This window comes from Empidonax traillii, unplaced genomic scaffold (assembly GCF_003031625.1).
Source record: "Empidonax traillii isolate 1590-97213 ecotype Southwest subspecies unplaced genomic scaffold, ASM303162v1 scaffold229:size1690559, whole genome shotgun sequence".
Classification (NCBI taxonomy): Eukaryota; Metazoa; Chordata; class Aves; order Passeriformes; family Tyrannidae; genus Empidonax; species Empidonax traillii.
The window spans coordinates 902,082-920,452 of record NW_020955422.1 but is presented as its reverse complement, the minus strand read 5'-3'; the positions used below and the strand labels follow the sequence as shown (position 1 = coordinate 920,452).

The window sequence follows — 18,371 nt, the reverse complement described above, 5'->3', positions numbered from 1 at the left end:
GGGGGTTAACTGGTGTAAAATACCTACAGCAAAAAGCAAACAGTACTGGTCCAGCTGCTGCATTTATCTGGCATCATATAATCTAGCAGGATGTTTAACGATGCTTTTCCTGAAAGTGAGACTTTAGGAATATGCTCTTAACCTCTTTTTTTTTCTTTTATTTTTGTGCTATGTGGAGGCAGCAGCCACTTTCAGCAGATGCACAGCAGTTCTCTCGGGCAGCAGGTGTAGGCTGGAGTAGACAAGAAGTGACTTCTGTCCAGTCACCCCCCAGACTGACATTATCACGGTCTGTAGAGCATCTCCTTCAGTGAGGCTGTGGGGTGACCATCTCCTGCCTCTGAGCAGCCGCTGTCACACAGGCGGGTACCCACAGCAGGGGCAAATTATATGATACGTGCAAAGGAAGCTTACTGGAACAAGACCTAAAAAAACCCACCCAATGTCTACCTTGAGTTTCTTTGCTCTCCCTTCTCCTTCAGTTCTCTTTAGGAAGAAAGAGCAAAGACCTGTATTGGAATTTTTAAGCGAAAGGGGCAACAGGTTTAGTAAGAGGAAGACCCAAGGGCAGCTCTTTGCTTTCATAGAAAGAAAGCAGTGAGTTAATGGCAGATCAAATAGAAATATGCCTAGTTATGTGAAAAGAAGGGCAGGAGTGGACCTGGAATCTGCAATATTTTAGAGAACTTGGTCTTGTCAACTGATTAAATCTTCCTGCTTGACTTTTCTAAAATGAGTATTTCAGTGTTAAAGGCTTAGTCCTACCTCATTGCCAACAGATGGCATTTTGCTTGCATTTCCTACATATCTTGGAAGAGCCGGGATTGAGAGAGATTGGCTAGGTAGGAAAAAAAAAAAAAAAAAAAAAAAAAAAAAAAAAAAAAAAAAAAAAAAAAAAAAAAAAAAAAAAAAAAAAAAAAAAAAAAAAAAAAAAAAAAAAAAAAAAAAAAAAAAAAAAAAAAAAAAAAAAAAAAAAAAAAAGAGAGAGTCAGAACCCTTGTTTTAATTAACATATTGTTTCAAAAAACATCCCTAAAAAACGTTTTTTCAAACTGTCTTGGAAAGCACAAAAGGAGACACAGTTGCACAGTTAAGAAATTACTAATAAGCGGTTGACAGATAGATTGGATCTGATCTAGTCTAGGCATACAAAGTGCAAAACAGTCAATAATGGTGACATTCTTATGCCTAAGCAGAAGTTGGGGAGAGGGGTTGTTTTCTTGTGTTGTTTTTTTTTTTTAATCAGAAAAATGCTTTAAGTGGCTCATCGCAATTTCGTCTCAATTGGTGCTGTAATACAGTGCAACATGGGGTGTGGATTATGGGGATGATGCATGATTGGAAAGGCACAGCTTGAATTTTGGATTGCAAGCAGTGCCTGCCACTACAGCAGTTACAGAAGCAGCGCCTGACTTGTAAGCTGACCAGTTTTGACTTGGAGTCATTGGAAGAGAATAAATACGAAACCCCACGATGCCACCTCTCCAGTCACAGCAGAAGAGTACTTAATCAGCCTCCCCATGTCTTCTGTGCTCAGGCGGGCAGTCTGTGGCCTAACTATTACTAATTTAAAGGCTGTATTCCCGAAAGCACTGCTTGTGGCTGTTAGGCTGCAGCTCCTGGCTTTTGTTTGGAAATTGTATCTCAGTGTACTGGCAACCAGCTAGGTTACCGGTGAGGGCTGATTCCCGCCAGCTGAGCATGAACTGGTGTTGCTGAAGACTGGAGAAGAGATAAAACTTGTACGTGCTGTGGTTGAAAGGCGAATTATCTGACCCTGATGTATTTTCTATGGGAATGCTCAGCTAGCCGCCCTGTGAGGTGTCCATGGCGATGTGCTGCTCATCCCAAAGGTCTCATCCCCTGTCTGTCTGATTTCTGATTTGAGCCGTGATGACTTTTCCTCTTCTGGTTCAGTTCTGTCCTTTGTCCTTTAGGTATTTGACAAGGAGTTTAAGAACAGTGAAGTTTTAAACACAAGTGCTGCAGAGCACATTAGTCTTTGCTTAAGGTATCAAGAGAGGTTTATAAAACCATTTCTGTGCAGTTTCATTATGTGTTCCAGGGAGGGCTAATTAAACTTGTGAGTAGCATCGCCAAAGTAGGTTTGGCACCTCTCCTAACTGAATGATCCCTCATGGTTGTTCTCAGCCTCAGCTTTTAACCGACCTGGCCATCCTTTTTTTTGTCAGATACTTGCCACAAACATGATGCTATTGACTAGCCCAGGAATAGTGGGCTGCTCTTTTGTGGGTGTGAGCAGGTCCCTAAGCAGATGCTGGTAGCAATGTTGGGGTTAATAATTTATAGCATCAGAGAAAAAGACACTCTTTTATGTCCAGTGGCTGAAGATGAGCACAATTTTTTTCCCTGGGTGTGACACTAGCCTTTTCCTGATAGGTTTATAATTAATTTAAAGAGGAGCAGGATGCTAATTACCCTGACATAAAAATAAGTATTTTCAAAGCCTTATATGAATACAGTGTTTTAATTTATTCATTCCTGGAGCAGGGTATGTGCTCTGTACAGAATAGTAGACGTTGTGGGATGTGTCAGATACTTTACAGCCTACTTAATGGCTGTAGTTTCAACTGTGTTCTTCAAACCAGCCATGGTTGAAAAACATTGGACATGAAGTGAGTTTTGGCATGCATCAGCTTAGACAATTCCTTGCATGATGGCAAAGCAGGAATCCTGTTAGGCGGTGCTTGTGTCTAACTTGGGTGAATTGGGGTTGAAGTTAACTACTTAACAGCTACTGGAAAGTTTCAGGAATGAAACTTATTCAGCATATTGTCTGGGATGGAAAACTCATGGTATTTCTGCACAGAAATTTATTTTTAGAGTCTGCATAGTTGTCTCTGTATTTATTTGTGTGGTGTCTATAGTCTCCACTCAAGTGCTGGAAATCTCTCAAGTTGCAGTGTATCTCCCATTAGTGGGATGATACATTCAGAAGCCCTTCCAAAAATAAATTGGTAGTTTTAGTGTAAGTGGTGCTGATCTAAATTGTGGATGCATGCTTGCATTTTAGTTGTCTTCAAGTGAGAGTTCACCACTGGAAGCAAGTTACTTGTAAGATATGATGCCAAGTTACACAACCTGTGATCTCTTCAGAGCTGAAGTGGAGGTGATGGTGCCATAGCTGCACACTTTCAAAGGTTTTCAGATACAAATAGTGAAAGTGCTCTAAGACACAAATTTAAAACTAGCATCAGCTGTTTTAAGTTTTATATTTACACTTCTTCAACTTTTTCAACTTCAACTCTTCCAATAAAATCCAAACTTTTCTGACATTTATATTTTGTGCTTAGTGGGGAAACAGAGGATTCCAAAGGAGACATTTTTGCGGCTAAAAATGGTATCTTTAGCTTTAAATAGTGTATGTTAAACCCCTTGTTGTGTTGCAGCTTTTCTGTTTGGTTGGGTTTCAGAAGGTCTCCAGACACCTCAGAGAATAACTAAGGTTTTTTTTAAATAGGAAAAAGTGTAGGTGTCTGCAGTGGGGATCTTGTAGATAAAAGACAGGGATCTACTCCTTCCCTGTCTGGCAGGAAATGGAGGCAGAAATGGCAGATTGAAAGCGATAGGGGAGAGAATCTCCATTGTTTAATCTTTTGTGGATTACATTTTGATGAAGAAGATGGTGATGCCTGTTGTTTACTTAATGCCCCCACGTACTTCCTTATTGAAACTGTGTCCACAATACTAAAACACACAGTACTAAAAAAACACGATGTGCTCGCTAGTGCTTTCTGAAGATGTTTGGTATCAAGGCACATTTTTCATGGTAGCATCATTTTAAACTGTTAGATGCATTTCACTAATGACCCAAAAAACCACAACTATTCAGTAGTTAATGTTGACTGACTATGGCATTTTGTGAGGTTTGGGCTGCTAGATCTTGTAACTAGCAAGGATATTTGCGTATCTGAAACTTTCAGTCAAACCAGTGGTAATAAAATTTTTAGGTTGGTATTCACATTATGAATTTTGAAAGTTCAACCAATTAGCAGTGTGAAGGCTATCCTTTCATTTGGCTTTATTGAGGACTTCTTTATAAGAAGATGCTGAACACACAAATATAATCTTAAAAACTGTTTTCCCAATCTGTTGGTATTTGATCGTGTCTGAGATCCACACACCCATGGCCAGCCAAAGACATTCTCTGGAGATGCTGTGGTGCAGATATTGGTGCTGTTATTTCCCTACAGGTTGCTGAATCCTGCAGCAGCATAATTATAAGGTGACTGTTATGTGAACTTGATACCTTACTTTAGTTTGGAGACTATTGTATTTCAGGGCAGATTGTGTCATTCTTTAATTGTAACACACCTACGTTTTCAGATTTTATAAAAACTCTTAGGGCTTTAGGGACAATTCCAAATGTCACTAGTATCCATTTATTATTTGTTAACCTTCACTTTTTCTTAACTTCTTAGTACTGTGTCACGCAGATAACATTTTTCAGATAAAGTTTTTGAAAGTTTCTAACTAAACTTTTTCAAGTTGCTGTGGGAGACAGTGAGTGGGTACATGGTGCTTGATTTTGGCATGAGCAGTTGTGTAATTGTATGCAAGGTGTATTGGTTTAAAAGTAAATCAGTGTGAGAAATGAACCCAACTCAAGAGAGATTACAAGGCAGAGTTACAATTTACTAAAAAGATTACAGTAAATACAGTGGTACAGAGAAAACTGGTTTTAACCCCCAAAGACAGATGTATAACCCAGGACCCTGGGACAAGAACAGAACAGTGTTTGTCAACCCCTGTGCTGAGCACTACATGGCCCCCCTGGGTGCAAAGTAAAAGCAAAGGAAACCTGTTGGTTCAGATGATGGTCACAGTTCTGTTGAAGTAACGACTGCAGTCTTGTCGAGAGTGGTAGTCACAGTCCTTGCTGGAAGTCTGGTTCTCCTCTGGATCTAACGAGTGGTACCCAAAGTCCCCAAACCCGAAGTTTATTTATGCTCATATTCAGGTGGGAATGCCCAATACCTCCCCCAGGGTGAGGAGTTTCACAACAGGTGATTTCACTCTGTAAGTTGGTAGATTTTTGGAATCTTTGATGGTCGAGGTCCTTTGCAGTTGCCTATTACTCCTGTCCATTGTGGCCCATTAGCAGAGATGACCCCTCAGGCTGGGCATGAAGGTGCAGTGTCTTCCTGGAGGGGAGTTATCATAGCTGAGTCATTGGTGTGAAGGCAAAGAAACACTCCTTTGCCACGCAGGGTTTCTTTAATGCCCAGCTTGTAGCCTGAAGTGTCAGGTGTGCCCTGGGCACCTGCTGAAAACGATCCATTTATTAACAGTCCATCAGAAATGACATAGAGGGTGTAGGATGCACAGTTTTGGTTATAGTCACCACATAGTGATAAACTGGTTCCAGGAGCTTAACTTTTCTTCGTTTATAGGGTGTAAAAGTTCCTAGGAAACTATAGAATGTACTGGTCTAATTTTAACACAGTATGTTTCCAAGCTCAAATGAGAGTCAGAGTTTATTGAGAGTCAGCAGAAAGAAGAAAAAAAAAAAGATCTGCCAACCACTTATATCAGGATAATCTGTGTATAAATAAAAGTATGCCAAAGAGCAATGTTGGGCGGGGAGGCTGAAATAGGCTACAAAAATTCTTTCTGTGACCTTTGAATAAGTGAAATGAGCAGGCAGCGTGTCCACTTCAGGACGCCTGTAAGGAGAATGCAGACTGAGATTAGTTGAAGATGTCTCTTGGATATTAGTGTGGATGCACAAGTGCACAGCTGCCAAAGATGGAATTGCAGGGAGACAGTTTGGGACAGAAGTTCAAAAATGGAATTTTGCAGTCTGATTTTGTTAGTTTTGCTCCTAATCCTACAGGTTGATTCTAATGAGAAGACTTGCAAACTAGTATTCTTTCCATCACTAATTCAGAAGAGAAGGATTTTCTCTATGGTGCATTATTAGGGCAAATAAGAGTCAAGATTTTGTAGACTAATTTACTTGCCCCAGACATTTTTGATCAGCTCTTCAGGACAAGCCATAGCACAGGAGAATTCAGGTGGATTCTGAATTTGAATTGAGAATATTTCCTGGTAACATTTTAAGAAGGTACTCCTAGTGGAAGAGAATAGTACTCTTCTGGGAGCTGAAGTTGCCTTAGCTGGGGTTCAGGAATGACCAAAGGAAAAAGGATTGTGCCCTGCAATTTAAAGTAAAACAAAATTGCACATTCACTAAATGTTTTCTGTTCTCTTGTCTGCTATTACAGTGTGTGAGGAGATGCTCTAACCAAAAGAAACTGCTGCTTTGTCTGCTGGCAGCCCTGCCCAAATGCTGCCTTTTCTCTCTGCTGATGTGTTTGCATGATAGAGGATCCTGTGGAAAGATGTTTTCAATTGTCAAAGGAATGAATTAGCTTTATTGTGCTGTGACCTAAATAGGATCATCAGATCAATCAGTCTGCTGCTTTTCTGTCCTCTCTGGCTTAGGTTGTGTTGCTTCTCCTTCTCATCTTGCTCCCTCTTCCCCCTGCCCGCGCCAGGCAGCCCCTTTCCCAGAGCCTGCAGCCATAATCCTTTATGAGCTTGGATAAAGGAGGGCGCAGCCGGGTACCCTCTTTTGAAGCAATACCTGCCCCCACAGGGACAGGCTCAGCTCTGGCTCCCCTGCCCCTTCACTAGGGCGTGGGTCCTTCTTGGTGTTTTGTTGTGGTGGCTTTAGGATAAAATACTTTTTTCTCCTTTGTTCCCTCTCCCCTGTGCATTCTCCTCCTCCTCTTCCTCCTGATCCCAGGTTTAATGAATTGTAGTATCTCAATAGCTGGGGAAGTATCGTGCTTCACCAAGGCTGAGGTTGCCTTGAAAGAGGCCATTGTGAGCAAGCGGAGCTGGAGACGGGAGGGCAGCTGAATGCAGTGCTGCCTGGAATGGCCTTTGTGGAGGGAGCACTTTTGTTCTCCTGAAAGATGCCGGGAGAGGACCAGCTGGCACGAGGTCTAAGGGAGGGAGAGAGCCATTCTGACCATAAATTATTGACTCCTGTGCTCTGCAAGGGTGTCTTGGATTCGATTTAAGCATCAGTGAGGGGATGGCAGCATGGGTGAAGGTGGCCAGAACAGGCACAAAGCTTAGGCACTAATTTTGAAAACACTTTGAGGCATTTTGGCCTTCTTGATGTTTCTTCATGATGGAAGTCTCACCTGGAAGTAAAAGTGCTGCTTTCAAAGCTGGGTAGCATTAGTCTGAGACAAGAAGGAGCCTTGTGACCTGCAGGAAAGGGTTTATTAGTCTCCTCAGGTTCAGGCTTGCCTTGCAGATGCCTGAGTGCCTCTGTGCCGCCTGGGTAGGGGGTGCGTGGGAGTCACTTCCATAGCCTCACCCCTCCGGACACCACAGCTGCTCAGAGTGGGTGGGTGGGGGTGGCAGGGGAGCAATCCTGAGCACGTCCTACACAGACCCATCCCTCCAGACATGCTGGAAACAACTGCCCTTTAACAGCTTCTTCCCCACGCATCCCCAGCAAGCTGCTGTAGTGTGGTACAATGGAAACTCATTTCGAGCGACCCACTGATGTGTCTGTAAAAAGCAAAGGCATTGATTTGTTTTTGAGTACCTCTGCTTGCCAGCATTTCCACTTTCCCTTTTGAGCATTGAACAGAGTCTCACTGGAAGAGCTCTCGCGATGCAGTTCCCAGCTCAGTTGAATGGTTTTACTTTGTCTTTCCTCTTAAAATGTCATAAATGCTACACAGTTGTTTAATGTGAATTTTTGAGTTGTCCAAGTAAAGTTGCTAAGGCCTGCAACTTGAAGTTTACGTTTTGAGATGATAGTATATTTTAGTAGTTTGATGCATCTTTCCTTTAACGAACTTGATACATATGTTGGGTTTACCTCTCCTTCATGAAAATAAAGTGTTAAAATTTGTCTTCGTTTGTGGGATGGAACAGGGATGGGTTGCTTTAGCTATTCTAAAATATTTAAACTTTTTTTAACTTAAATGCTTCCTAAGTTCTGTATTGCATACATGTATGGGCTGGTGAGTAGGAAGAGAACATTAGTTGATTCTCACTGATTCCATAGTGTCCCTGTGGACAGCTGACACTGGGGCTGCTGCTTGGCAGCTGCTCTGGCTGTAGTTATGAACAACTCAAGTACTTGACTTTTCAGTATTTGCCTTTTTATAAAGCCTCAGTTTCTTCTGTGGATCTTGTGCATTGGTGTAAGGTTCAGGGCACTGATTTGTGAATGGGGGCTACACAGGAGAATCTCCCCTTCCCCCATCCCACCCGCCAGGGGCTGGCTGGAAATATTTCTGTAGAAGGTATTTCCATATTGTTTCACAGGTGCTGATTTTGTATGTCACTGTGAGCGGGGAGCTGTCCCAGATGGCTGCCCGGGAGCAGGTCAGCTGGAAAGCCCCTCTAAAGAGGGGATAGAGCAGGGAGAGGAGTGAAGGAATGGCTACAGCGTTTCAGGCATGCCATGTGCAAGCAGCTGCTCTTGTTCACTTCTCTCTGGATCTGTGTGGCCTCTAGTAGAAAATTAGAATCAATTTAACCACTCAAGGATTTAAAAACTATTGTAGAGTGAACTACAAAAAAAAGACTTTTTCCAGTGAGTTCATTGCACAGTCATGATTTTGAGGATGCTGTTTGGCACTGTATCTTGTGCCTCTCATTCTCTTTGCTTTAGTCCCTGACTTGTTAGGAAGGAGTTTCTTCTGAGCCAGACTATGTGACCAGTCCCATCCGGTATGAAGTGAAAATCAGCATTTACTGAGCATGTCCATATTTTCTGTATTCCTTGTCATATTCCTGATTCCTTTGCATTTCTGTGATTCTTGTGTGGCGGCAAGTGAGTGTGATCCCTGCTTGTAAGGATGTGCTGACCGAGGTGGTGGTTTAATATTAACTTGTCCAAGGTGGAGTAGCCAGTGTGTCACAGAGCAAGGTCTCCCCAGTCTGCTACTTGTCTCTGAGTCATTTGCTTATAAAGAAGGATATCAGTGTGTACACACCTACTGTTGATGTTGGGTTTATGCAGCTTTTACAAACTTTTAAATTTTTCCTATCAAGTAAATTGTAGGTGGGTTTGTTGTTGTTTGGTGAGGATTTTTGTGGGTTTGTCTGCTGATTGGCAACGTTGGAGGCTAAAGTCCTTTATCTGTGTAGTGACTGCAATATAAATTTTCTTGAACTGCCCCGTCTTTTCCTTCTCCTCTCAACATAGTGAGGCAAAGGGCAGAGGAGCACAGTCATTTGGCATTTACAGTTCTCAGAGAACTGCCATTAGATACCAATTGCAGTGATAGTTTCTTGTGAGCGGAAAATCATTTTAAAAATGCAGGATTGAGACAACCTGATGAATTTCATGGAAGTCAAGGGGTTTGTCTCAAGTGGGGAAGATGTTCTGCTTGTTGTTGAACTAGTGCAGATTCTCAGAGATGCAGATACAAGTAGCCAGACGGTTTTTCCTTTGGGGTAGCTCCTCCTGATAGCCATTTTTGATGTTTGACCTCTTTAACAGCATGACCTGAGGGAAGGTGGAAGCAAAGTCGGGGGCGGGAGGCAGGGGGGAGGGCGGAGGACGGGCGCTGGTGAAAGGCAGACATCAACTTATGTATTGTTTGTTACGGGATTTGAATGTCTGCCTCCATACTGGAGATCAGGGCTAGAGGTCAGTGATCAAGTGCTTGTTCTTAGGCGGGAGAAATGCTCCAGGGTAGGTTGAGGATGCGATAACAAAAACACTGCACTTGGCACACATTGTAGCCCGGAATGAAATGGGTAAGGGTTCCCTGAGCCATCCAAAATACCCAGCATCACGTTAATTCAAAGAGGCTTGACCATGAAAAGGGAACAAGTCTTGCTTTCCAGGGCTTGCAAGACTCTTTGAGGTTCCATAAAGACCTTGTGCAGGGTCTGTCTTGCTTCCAGTAGCCCGTTCTCCCTCATTTTCTAGCTTGAAACTGTCTCCTTCCCCCGTGAAAGTGCCCTTCTTCGTGCATGCTAAGGAAGAGGCACGTGTAGGAAAAGGCACGTCCTGCATCCTAAAACAGATTGAAACCACCCTAGAAAAGGTTACCACCTTCTTGGTTTGCTTTTGGCTGGTATTATGGCTGGAGTTAGAAATGGACTCACTGCACTCACTTTCAGTGTGTGTCCAGCAAGCGTGCATTTAAAACTGTTTTAATGATGGGTAATGACAAATTTCTAACAGGCGCATTATTGTGTATTTGATTCAAAACCAGCACTAAATAGTTATCTAGATATCCGAGTTTGATGCCAGAGTAGTTTTTTTTGTGTAAGGTGCTTGATGGAAATCAATGCAAAAAGCAGAGGTGCTTTCCCTGCCGTTGCTGCCACGGCACTGTGGTCTTTGGTCCCTTTGGCAGAGGTGAACCACTCAAAATGTGCCTTGGATGAGCAGCTGCTGGAGAGACCTGCTTCTAATGGCAGTTTTGATGTCAAACCCATGTTATAATTGTAAAATTTCTGGATTTGGAAAATACTGATAAAATGTTGATAATAGCATGTTCAGGCAATGATGAACAGACTTCATTTACAGTCTATTCTGCACACTGCTGAATCTCAACTGTTTGGTGAAACTTAAAAGTTCCTGTGGAGCATCTGCTTTTCACATGCTGTGCTCCAGAGGCCAGATCCTGCTGCAGCTTTGCGGTCAGCCTGAGCCCCCCACTGCTGGCATTTTTCTTTTCCCGAGGAAAAAAAAATCCTTCTCATTGTTAACCCGAGGGGGTTTCCTAAGCTTGCTTTGTGAGGGAGGGCTTGCTTCTTGAGCCTGAACATTGTGCGAAGGGCATGCCCTGCTGAGCACATTCATTTGGTGCTTAGAATTTTCCCTTTAACTTCTACAAAATTGCAGTTCATTCCTAGGAAGCATGGCTGTGGGCCTCTGTACAGATACATTTTTAAAACACAAGGATATAATATGCATCTCGAAAAGCTGGGCTATTTCATCTCCCTGCACAAATTTCATTTGATGAATAACAGATCCTCTATTAGCCAGAAATAACTCGATTTTGTTTTCCATCTATCTGGTCTGAGATGACGCTAATAAGAATAAATTAGGAGGTAACTGAATGAAATTCAATATGTAAAATTAGTGGGCTGATGTACCAGGCAATGGCAGTGACTGTGGGGGGAGAAGTGGACTGGAAAGGGAGGCAGTGCAGAACCGGGGACTGTGTGTTGCAGCCAGCTAAGGCGCAGCTCTTAATAAAGTGGGAGCGAGGGGGTGAAAATGAAAAAAGGGGGAGGGGGAAGGGGAGGGAGAAGGAGCTGGGCTGGGAGCGGTGGGAAAGCCAGGGCATCCTGATTTGCACGAAAATGCAACGCTCATTTGCAACTGGAAGGAGGCCGGGGCTGCCCGGCCCCCCCGCCGCCGGCGGGCACCGGGGAGGTGCGGCGGGAGGAGGGCGGGGGCAGGGAAGGTGCCGGCATCTCCTGCTGCTCCGTCGGCAGAGCCGGCTGGAGCGATGGGAAGGAGCGCAAGCACCTGCCAGCTCGGGACTTTCTGTAGTAGCCTAACTTGGAGAGCGGAGGGAAGGAAGAGAACAAGAGCAGTATAACTGCGTGGACAGCAAGAAAGGCCGATTTTTGGTCCTGCGCAAACGTGAATAACAACTGGGCTTTTTTTTTTTTTTCTTTCTCCTGTTTTACTTGTTAAAACTGGCTGTTTTCAGCCCACAAGGTTACATGTGAGGAGAAGAATTCAGGTTAAAGAATTGTTAATTATTTTATCCATCAGAAAGGTCTAGACAGATTTAAAGTGATTTCAGGGAAGAAAGGCGGAAGGGAGAAACCTGGAGAAATTTGGTGTGTGGAGTTTGAACAGGATCAATCTGGCAGTCACCTTTCTGCAGCTCCTCCTTTCTACGGGACTTCAGCTCCAGGATCGCAATTCCACACCTTGAAAATGGTGGTTTTCATCAACACAAAGCTTAAATCTCTCATGAAACTTTTCAAGAGAAAGAGTAAGTAGCTGTGCGTGCTCCCTGTCTTTTCGGAAGGCAGCCCAGTTCTGCAGGAAAGTGCAATTCCCTTCGGCTTTGCTCCTGCTTCCTTTGGCCTCTTTTTAAGTTTCTCTGTCTTCTTCCTTGATCATTGCGGAGTGTGTGGAGGCAGCCTTGTGAGGGGCTTTAGGAACTCTGCGTTGGGACACTGTTGCTTGTGAAATGCTTTGTCACGGTGATATTGAAGGATCCAAAGTTCTCGGTGTGAAATGGGGAAATCGGTGACAAGACAGGGTGTGCCGGTGTAGCGACAGTCGTGCCCAGGTGTTGGGCTGTGTGTCGTGGCATCCTCATGGTTTGTCAGACATCTGACTCTGCTTGTGCAGATGTGGGCTTGTGTCTCTGAGGTATCTACATAAAGCTTGTTCTGAGACTAAGTTTGTTTTTTAAGTATGTTCTAGTTTCAGAGTGACTTTCAAAATCACAGTTCTTAATTTAAATCATGAAGGACAGACAAATCATACTAGAGAGATTAGTTGGCACAGCACTTTTGTTGAGTAGTTTTGATGACCGATGTTACTCTCACGAGCAGTAAACCTTAATTTTGGTGTGGCAGGACTGCAGCCAGACGGTGGGCTTGGCAGCTGGTGTTTCCCTCCTCTTCCTCCTCCAGCCTTGCTCCCCTCCCCACCCACCTGCTCAGTCAGGGGATGGCAAGGGTGCCTTTCAGTGACTTTACCTGCCACTTTTTCTGTTAGATCGGGATGATTGATGCTGTAACCAGGTTGGTGGTGACTTGTCTGGTTGTCATGATTTAGGTTTGACCTCTGGTTAGCAAGAACAGGAAAGGTGGGCATAGACTGAATGAGTATCTGCCTTGTTGCAGCCAATGTCTGTGAGAGGGGATGGGATGCAGGACCAAGACTCAGAGATGAGGACATTGAAAGTCTTTAAAAACCTTTTTCGAAGTCTGAAACTAATCTAAAAAATTTGAGGAGATATAGATAAGGACCTTCCCCCTATTCCAAGTCCTTTTAGGAAAAAGCAGGCATAGAGTATTAGGCTATAGATGGGTTTTGAAGTGAGACGCATAGCTTATTTTCTTCAAAAAATAGCAATTATTTCCATCTGAAATGATCCATGCACAGTGGTGTTAAGGAAAGTGTAATTTTTCACGTCAGGAGGCTGTTGCCTCTGTTTTGCTTCTCAGTTTTACATACGTCTTCTGCTACCACAGGGGCATCAGACAAACTTCACAAAGTGATGCTACAGGCAGTGCAGCAGCAAAGAAAGTGAAGATACAGAACTGACAGCGAGGCCCAGGATAGCAGGGCTGTGGCAGCAGGGCAGGTGCTTGGGAGGTAGCACAGCTGTAGTGGCCTTTTCTGCTATGGAGAGCTAAAAAGCAAGGATGTGCAGCATACTGGCTGAAGGCCAGAGGGTGCCTGGGGAACCATAAAATATGACCCCCAACTGCCCTTTTTCTGTTTACAGCAGGGTGGAGGGATAAGGCTATTCAACTGTAGAAGTTTTTATTGATGATAAACTTGAAACAAAAGGCAGTGGCACTCTCTCGGGAAACATAAATGATAAACAAATCTCTGCAATATATGCTTTGGCTGATTCATTGCTAGACTGTCTGTAGGGAACTTTGAGCTTGAACAAGGTCTGTATTTTGTTTTCACACGTGTATTGGCTGCAAAGAGGTGGCCAGAGACATCCTTCTTCAGTGCTGTTGTGCTCTGAGCAGTATTTGTCCATGGAGTTGCTTTTGTTCAGATCTGCTTTCCACTCATGACAAAGGAAAGTAGTTTAATTTATTTGCTTCACTGGAATCTTCTTGCCTGGTTTGAGCAAGCCTGAGGTCAGACAAGGTTGTTTCCCAATACAAATGAACCTGTTGTAATTTCTCATGACGATTGTCACATTCCCAGGGTCACCTTTGAGCAAGACAAAGCTATTTTGCACTTCACAGCTCCTACCATGATCAGGGGATGGGGAAACTAATGTCCTTTGTGAAGACTGAGAAATGGGGGGGGGGGGGGGGAATTGCAAGTTCAGAGTAAATAAAACAGCAAGTGTACGCATGGGAAAGAGAGAAAAGTGTTTCCTACAGGACATAATTTTAGAGTAGAAATGAGTTTTATAACTGTTAGGGAAATGAGGTTCTAGAGAGCATTTTGGTGGGTCTACAGTGGCAAACATTATTTTTAGATGATGTGCGGTGAATTTACATGTGGGTTTTCATAATAGAGCTATCTGCAGTAACATTTAATTTTCTTACTGTTGTGTCTCTCTACAGCTGTTTCCAACCTAGATGAAGAGAGTAGATGGTCTGTGCATTATACTGCTCCATGGCACCAGCAGGAAAATGTCTTCCTACCCTCCTCAAGACCACCTTGTGTGGAGGACCTGCACAGACAAGCCAAGCTGAACCTCAAGTCAGTACTAAGAGGTAAGATGCCGCTACTCACAAAGACATGTCCTAAGGGGACAGTAGTTTTTGCCACAGTCTTTGCAAACATATTCAGATTAAAGGCTTTGGAAGAAGTTTATTTGTTCTTCTGCCTGCAGCATATCTGGAACATTAGCAGGATTTACCCACTCAAATGTAGAGAATAGAGCAAAAATGTTTTTGCCATGTAGAGGCAAGTAAATGTGTTACCTGGAAGACCATCTAGAATAGAAAAGGGGAAAAGCTTGTTTCTTTTTGCCATTTCCATGTTTCCAAAGTGGTACGTTCCTTTTCAGTAAGTCCTGAATTAGTCCATTTATGGAGTAAAAACCATATTGGGGTGTTTCATTTGGAGATTTCTTCTGTTCTAAAGTGTCATTCCCAGGGCTGTTGCTACTTGTGGGAAGCTGGAAAAGGCGCTAAGGGCAGAAAAGGGAAATGAGAAACAAGGCACTTGCAAGGACCTCTCCAGTGGTAAAAAAGGTTTCTTGCAGAGGGTGCAGCATATTTTTAAAGACCAGTTTTTACCCTTAGTACCTTCACTGGGGATGTACCTATACAGTCTGTTATAGGAGGCATTGTGTTGTGTTAGTGCAGCCATGAGGACAGAGGCAGGCAGGCAGCCAGCGGGGAGGCCTGCAGATCGACTGTCCCTGGGGCAGAGAATAAGTTTAAAATAACAGGAGAATGTCCGTGTTCTGAGAAAGGTTAACCTAGATTTTTCTTTACACTGACTGTTTAACAGAGGGGGTTACCCTGTCAAGAGCCAGCTCATTCAAGTCCCTTTTTGTTTCAGCAGGAACTGCAGGTAATTGATACGTTGCAGAGTTGACCTGATTTTTGAAAGAATATTGTATTTTTTATTTGTTTATCATGACATTTCCGCTTTTTAGATGTGAAGAAACCTTCATTTTGTATGTCTGAATAGAGAAGTGTTCAACCGCCATATTTTATTTCTCTTGCCATTTCCCCAGTTAATTGATTTTCACCGTCTCTTACTAGGTGCTTTTCATTATCATTTAATAGGGGAGTCTTGACAGCCAGTGTTATTGAAGCTCATGCATGGCTCAGCAGATAGCCTGTGTGCCCTCTGTACTTATTATTGGATTAATACATTTGTGCAGCTCCTTACCCTTGGAACATTTACTGTTCCCTTGCAGGCACACTTACCAGTTCCTTACAAAACAAAAATATTTGCCTGCTTGAGATTAAAAGAATACTGATTGTGGTTAGCTTTTTGTGAACTTTAACCATTCCTGCCAATATTTTTTCCAGTCTCTGTTTTGGACTGTTTAAAAAAAAAAAACAAAACCAAAAAAACAACAACAACAACAACAAAAAACCTACACAGGCTAAAATGATGCACTGATTTTCTTGAGTTTTATCAGAAAGGTATCTACTGCAGTTTCATGTTCTATTTAAATAAATTTATGTCTAATATATTTGTGTGAAACCAAGTAATATGTGCTGCTTCCCCCAGCTTATACAGCTGCAGTTATTTTGGTCTGCTGGGATTTTTCTCATGATGTAGGATTCCTTGGTAGTGAAGTGAATTTCAGCTTTACACTTTCAGGGTAGTAAAAGAGAGAGAAGAAACTGTGTGATGATGTCTTTATCAGACCTCATACTGCTGACTTAGTGAACACAGCTCATTTATTTATTTGTTTAACCTCAGGCTCTTTCCTTGAACCACATTTTTACCCTATGGGCAGTTTTAAAATAGCTCCTTGCTGTGACCTGTAACTGTCCTGAGGAGCTACAGCATGAGCTACAGTGTTTGCAGTAATTTCATTCTTGCCTATAGGGGCTCTGAGTAGGAAGAGAGGCACTGACTTAAGTTTTATCAGTTTTACCCTACTGCTGCTTCAACCAGCACTGTGAAATCAGGAAGTCAGGAAATCATGCTAAAATGGAAAAAATGCTTCTGATGGTATTTGGAGAATTGAGTTCAAAGTTCTGTATCAAGAATAAAGTTTTATTCAGTGTAAAAGTACTGCTGAAACTGTGACATAATTGTGACAACTGCTGAACTTCTACCTGTTGCTTTAGGGAAGACAGAGTTTTCCAAAGCCTTTTAATGGGTAGGACATAAATTCAATGTTACGTGATTATAGTGTAGAAGAACTTGAAGAAAACTAGTCTCATGAGAAGCACCGTTAGGCTAGCATAGTTCTACATTTCTTGACCTCATGATGTAGCTTGCAGTTGGACATCTCTTTGTTATTTCATATTCTTCGGTTGAGGTGAACCACGGGGCAGTAGATGGTGATGGGGAGTGAATAACATTGGATTAAAGATACACTATACTCTGTGCAGAAAGAGTGGGATGAATCCCCTTTGTTTCCAGCAAGCGTTTGCACAAATTGGAAGGGAGTAGAACTAAAGCAAAATAATCTTTTCTTTGTAGTAAGTAGGGAATAAAGTAGTGGACATGCACAGTAGTTAAGAAATACTTGGTTTAAGAATAAAAGATTAGGATTAGAAATATAAATTGTATGGTATGTAACCTTTCTTGAGAGAAATAAGTACACTTCCTGGTGATCTCTGCATGCTTTTTCAGGAAGCAGTGTTTTGTTTGGAGAAGGAAAGTATTATTTCATTAATTTTTGCGCAGTTTATTATTTTACTTTGTATATTACATATTGAGGATAAGCGTATCGTCTGCTTATCACATTGTGGAAGTGGATGCAGCATATGACAGTAGATGTTGTATGGGGAGATATTTTAGCTTTTTGTACCTATGAACCTTTTACCCTTTGAAATCAAAGGGAAACACTGTGCTTTTCCTTTATGAAACTACTTTAAAGTATAAGTGGTGAGATCTTGCATTCAAATGTGTTCATAACTGAGATAAAGCTATCTGTCCTTCTTTAGCATGCATGCTCAGATGCCCTCTGAAGTTTTAAAAAGCAGTAACTGAATTAAAAAATGAAGCACCTGGAACATGAAAAGTTTGTGATGCAGAGTAGATCTGTTCTTGAGAACTGAAGTTGCTTTATGTAACCTGTATTAAATTTTAAAGTTGTCATTGACTGAAATCAGTGGCTTGATATATTTAACCCAAGCTGCGTTACTTCATTTGAAGTGAAAGGTCTCAGTAGCTTAATCTGATGGTTAGGGAAGAAGAACATTTTCAGCTGTGCTTCATAGTCATGGTACCATTGCAGTATGATTTAAATGTTTAGAAAATTATGCAGATGTTAGGTTGTGGTGATAGATACAGTATTTTTCCTTACTGTTTTGTTTGCATTGGATAAAGCAGACTCTCCCATCCTTTGGGGAAGGAGCCAGGCCCTTAGGGTGCCTGGCGAAGCAGATGGGCAGACACGTGCCATCCAAGGTGTGTATTTTCTTACCCTCAGGGCCAAGCTGCTCAAAGTGACCTTTCCTGAAAGCCTGTCTTACGTGGTCTCTTCCTAATGTTTTCATGGTCATCTTATTGAAGGTGTTTCTCAACATACAGATGTTCAGATAGAAACAAAATTATGCTGAGCATTGAGGAGTCTTGTGTGACTCTGCTTTGTGCCGCTGTTTCCTCCTAGGAAGTCATGAAAACAGGAGGTGAAGACAGCAGATGGAAGGGAAGAACTGAGGCTCTGCATGGGGCCAGGATCGTCAAATCAATGCTCTTCCTTTGCACTGTGTGCTTTGTTCCAAGGCTGAAGGACTGCTTGACTTGTTTAGTCTCATGTCGTTCACATCTACTGAGCGGCTGGACCAGCTCCGAGAGTCTGGTCTGGACAGCAGCAGAGGTGTGAGTTTAATGTTGTTCAGAGTGGCATTGTTTCTTAAGGCAGGTTGCTACTTGTGCTGAAGAGACAAGTGCCACGTACTGCAGTGTTTCCTGCGGTGTTCTTGGTCCATGAGGCCAAGAGGTTTTAGTGGGTGTTCAACCAGAGTCAAGAGGGTAGCACTATAAAACAGCTCCCATCCCTGTGCATTGACAGATCTGGCTGGTTGCG

At 42.7% G+C, this 18,371-nt stretch overlaps 1 protein-coding gene across 9 annotated transcripts in view; it reads left to right on the top strand.

Annotated features, from left to right (window-relative positions):
• Nucleotides 1–18,371, top strand: part of NHSL1 (NHS like 1) — a 177,422-nt gene that overhangs the window by 113,226 nt on the left and 45,825 nt on the right. For 8 of the 9 annotated variants that reach the window (XM_027888001.1, XM_027888000.1, XM_027888003.1 and 5 more), the window contains exon 2: nucleotides 14,257–14,409. In XM_027888001.1, coding sequence (XP_027743802.1) covers nucleotides 14,257–14,409 — 153 coding nt within the window. Of the gene's footprint in view, nucleotides 1–11,735; nucleotides 11,976–14,256; nucleotides 14,410–18,371 lie in introns of those variants that run through there. The other variant, XM_027888010.1, reaches the window with a different exon arrangement.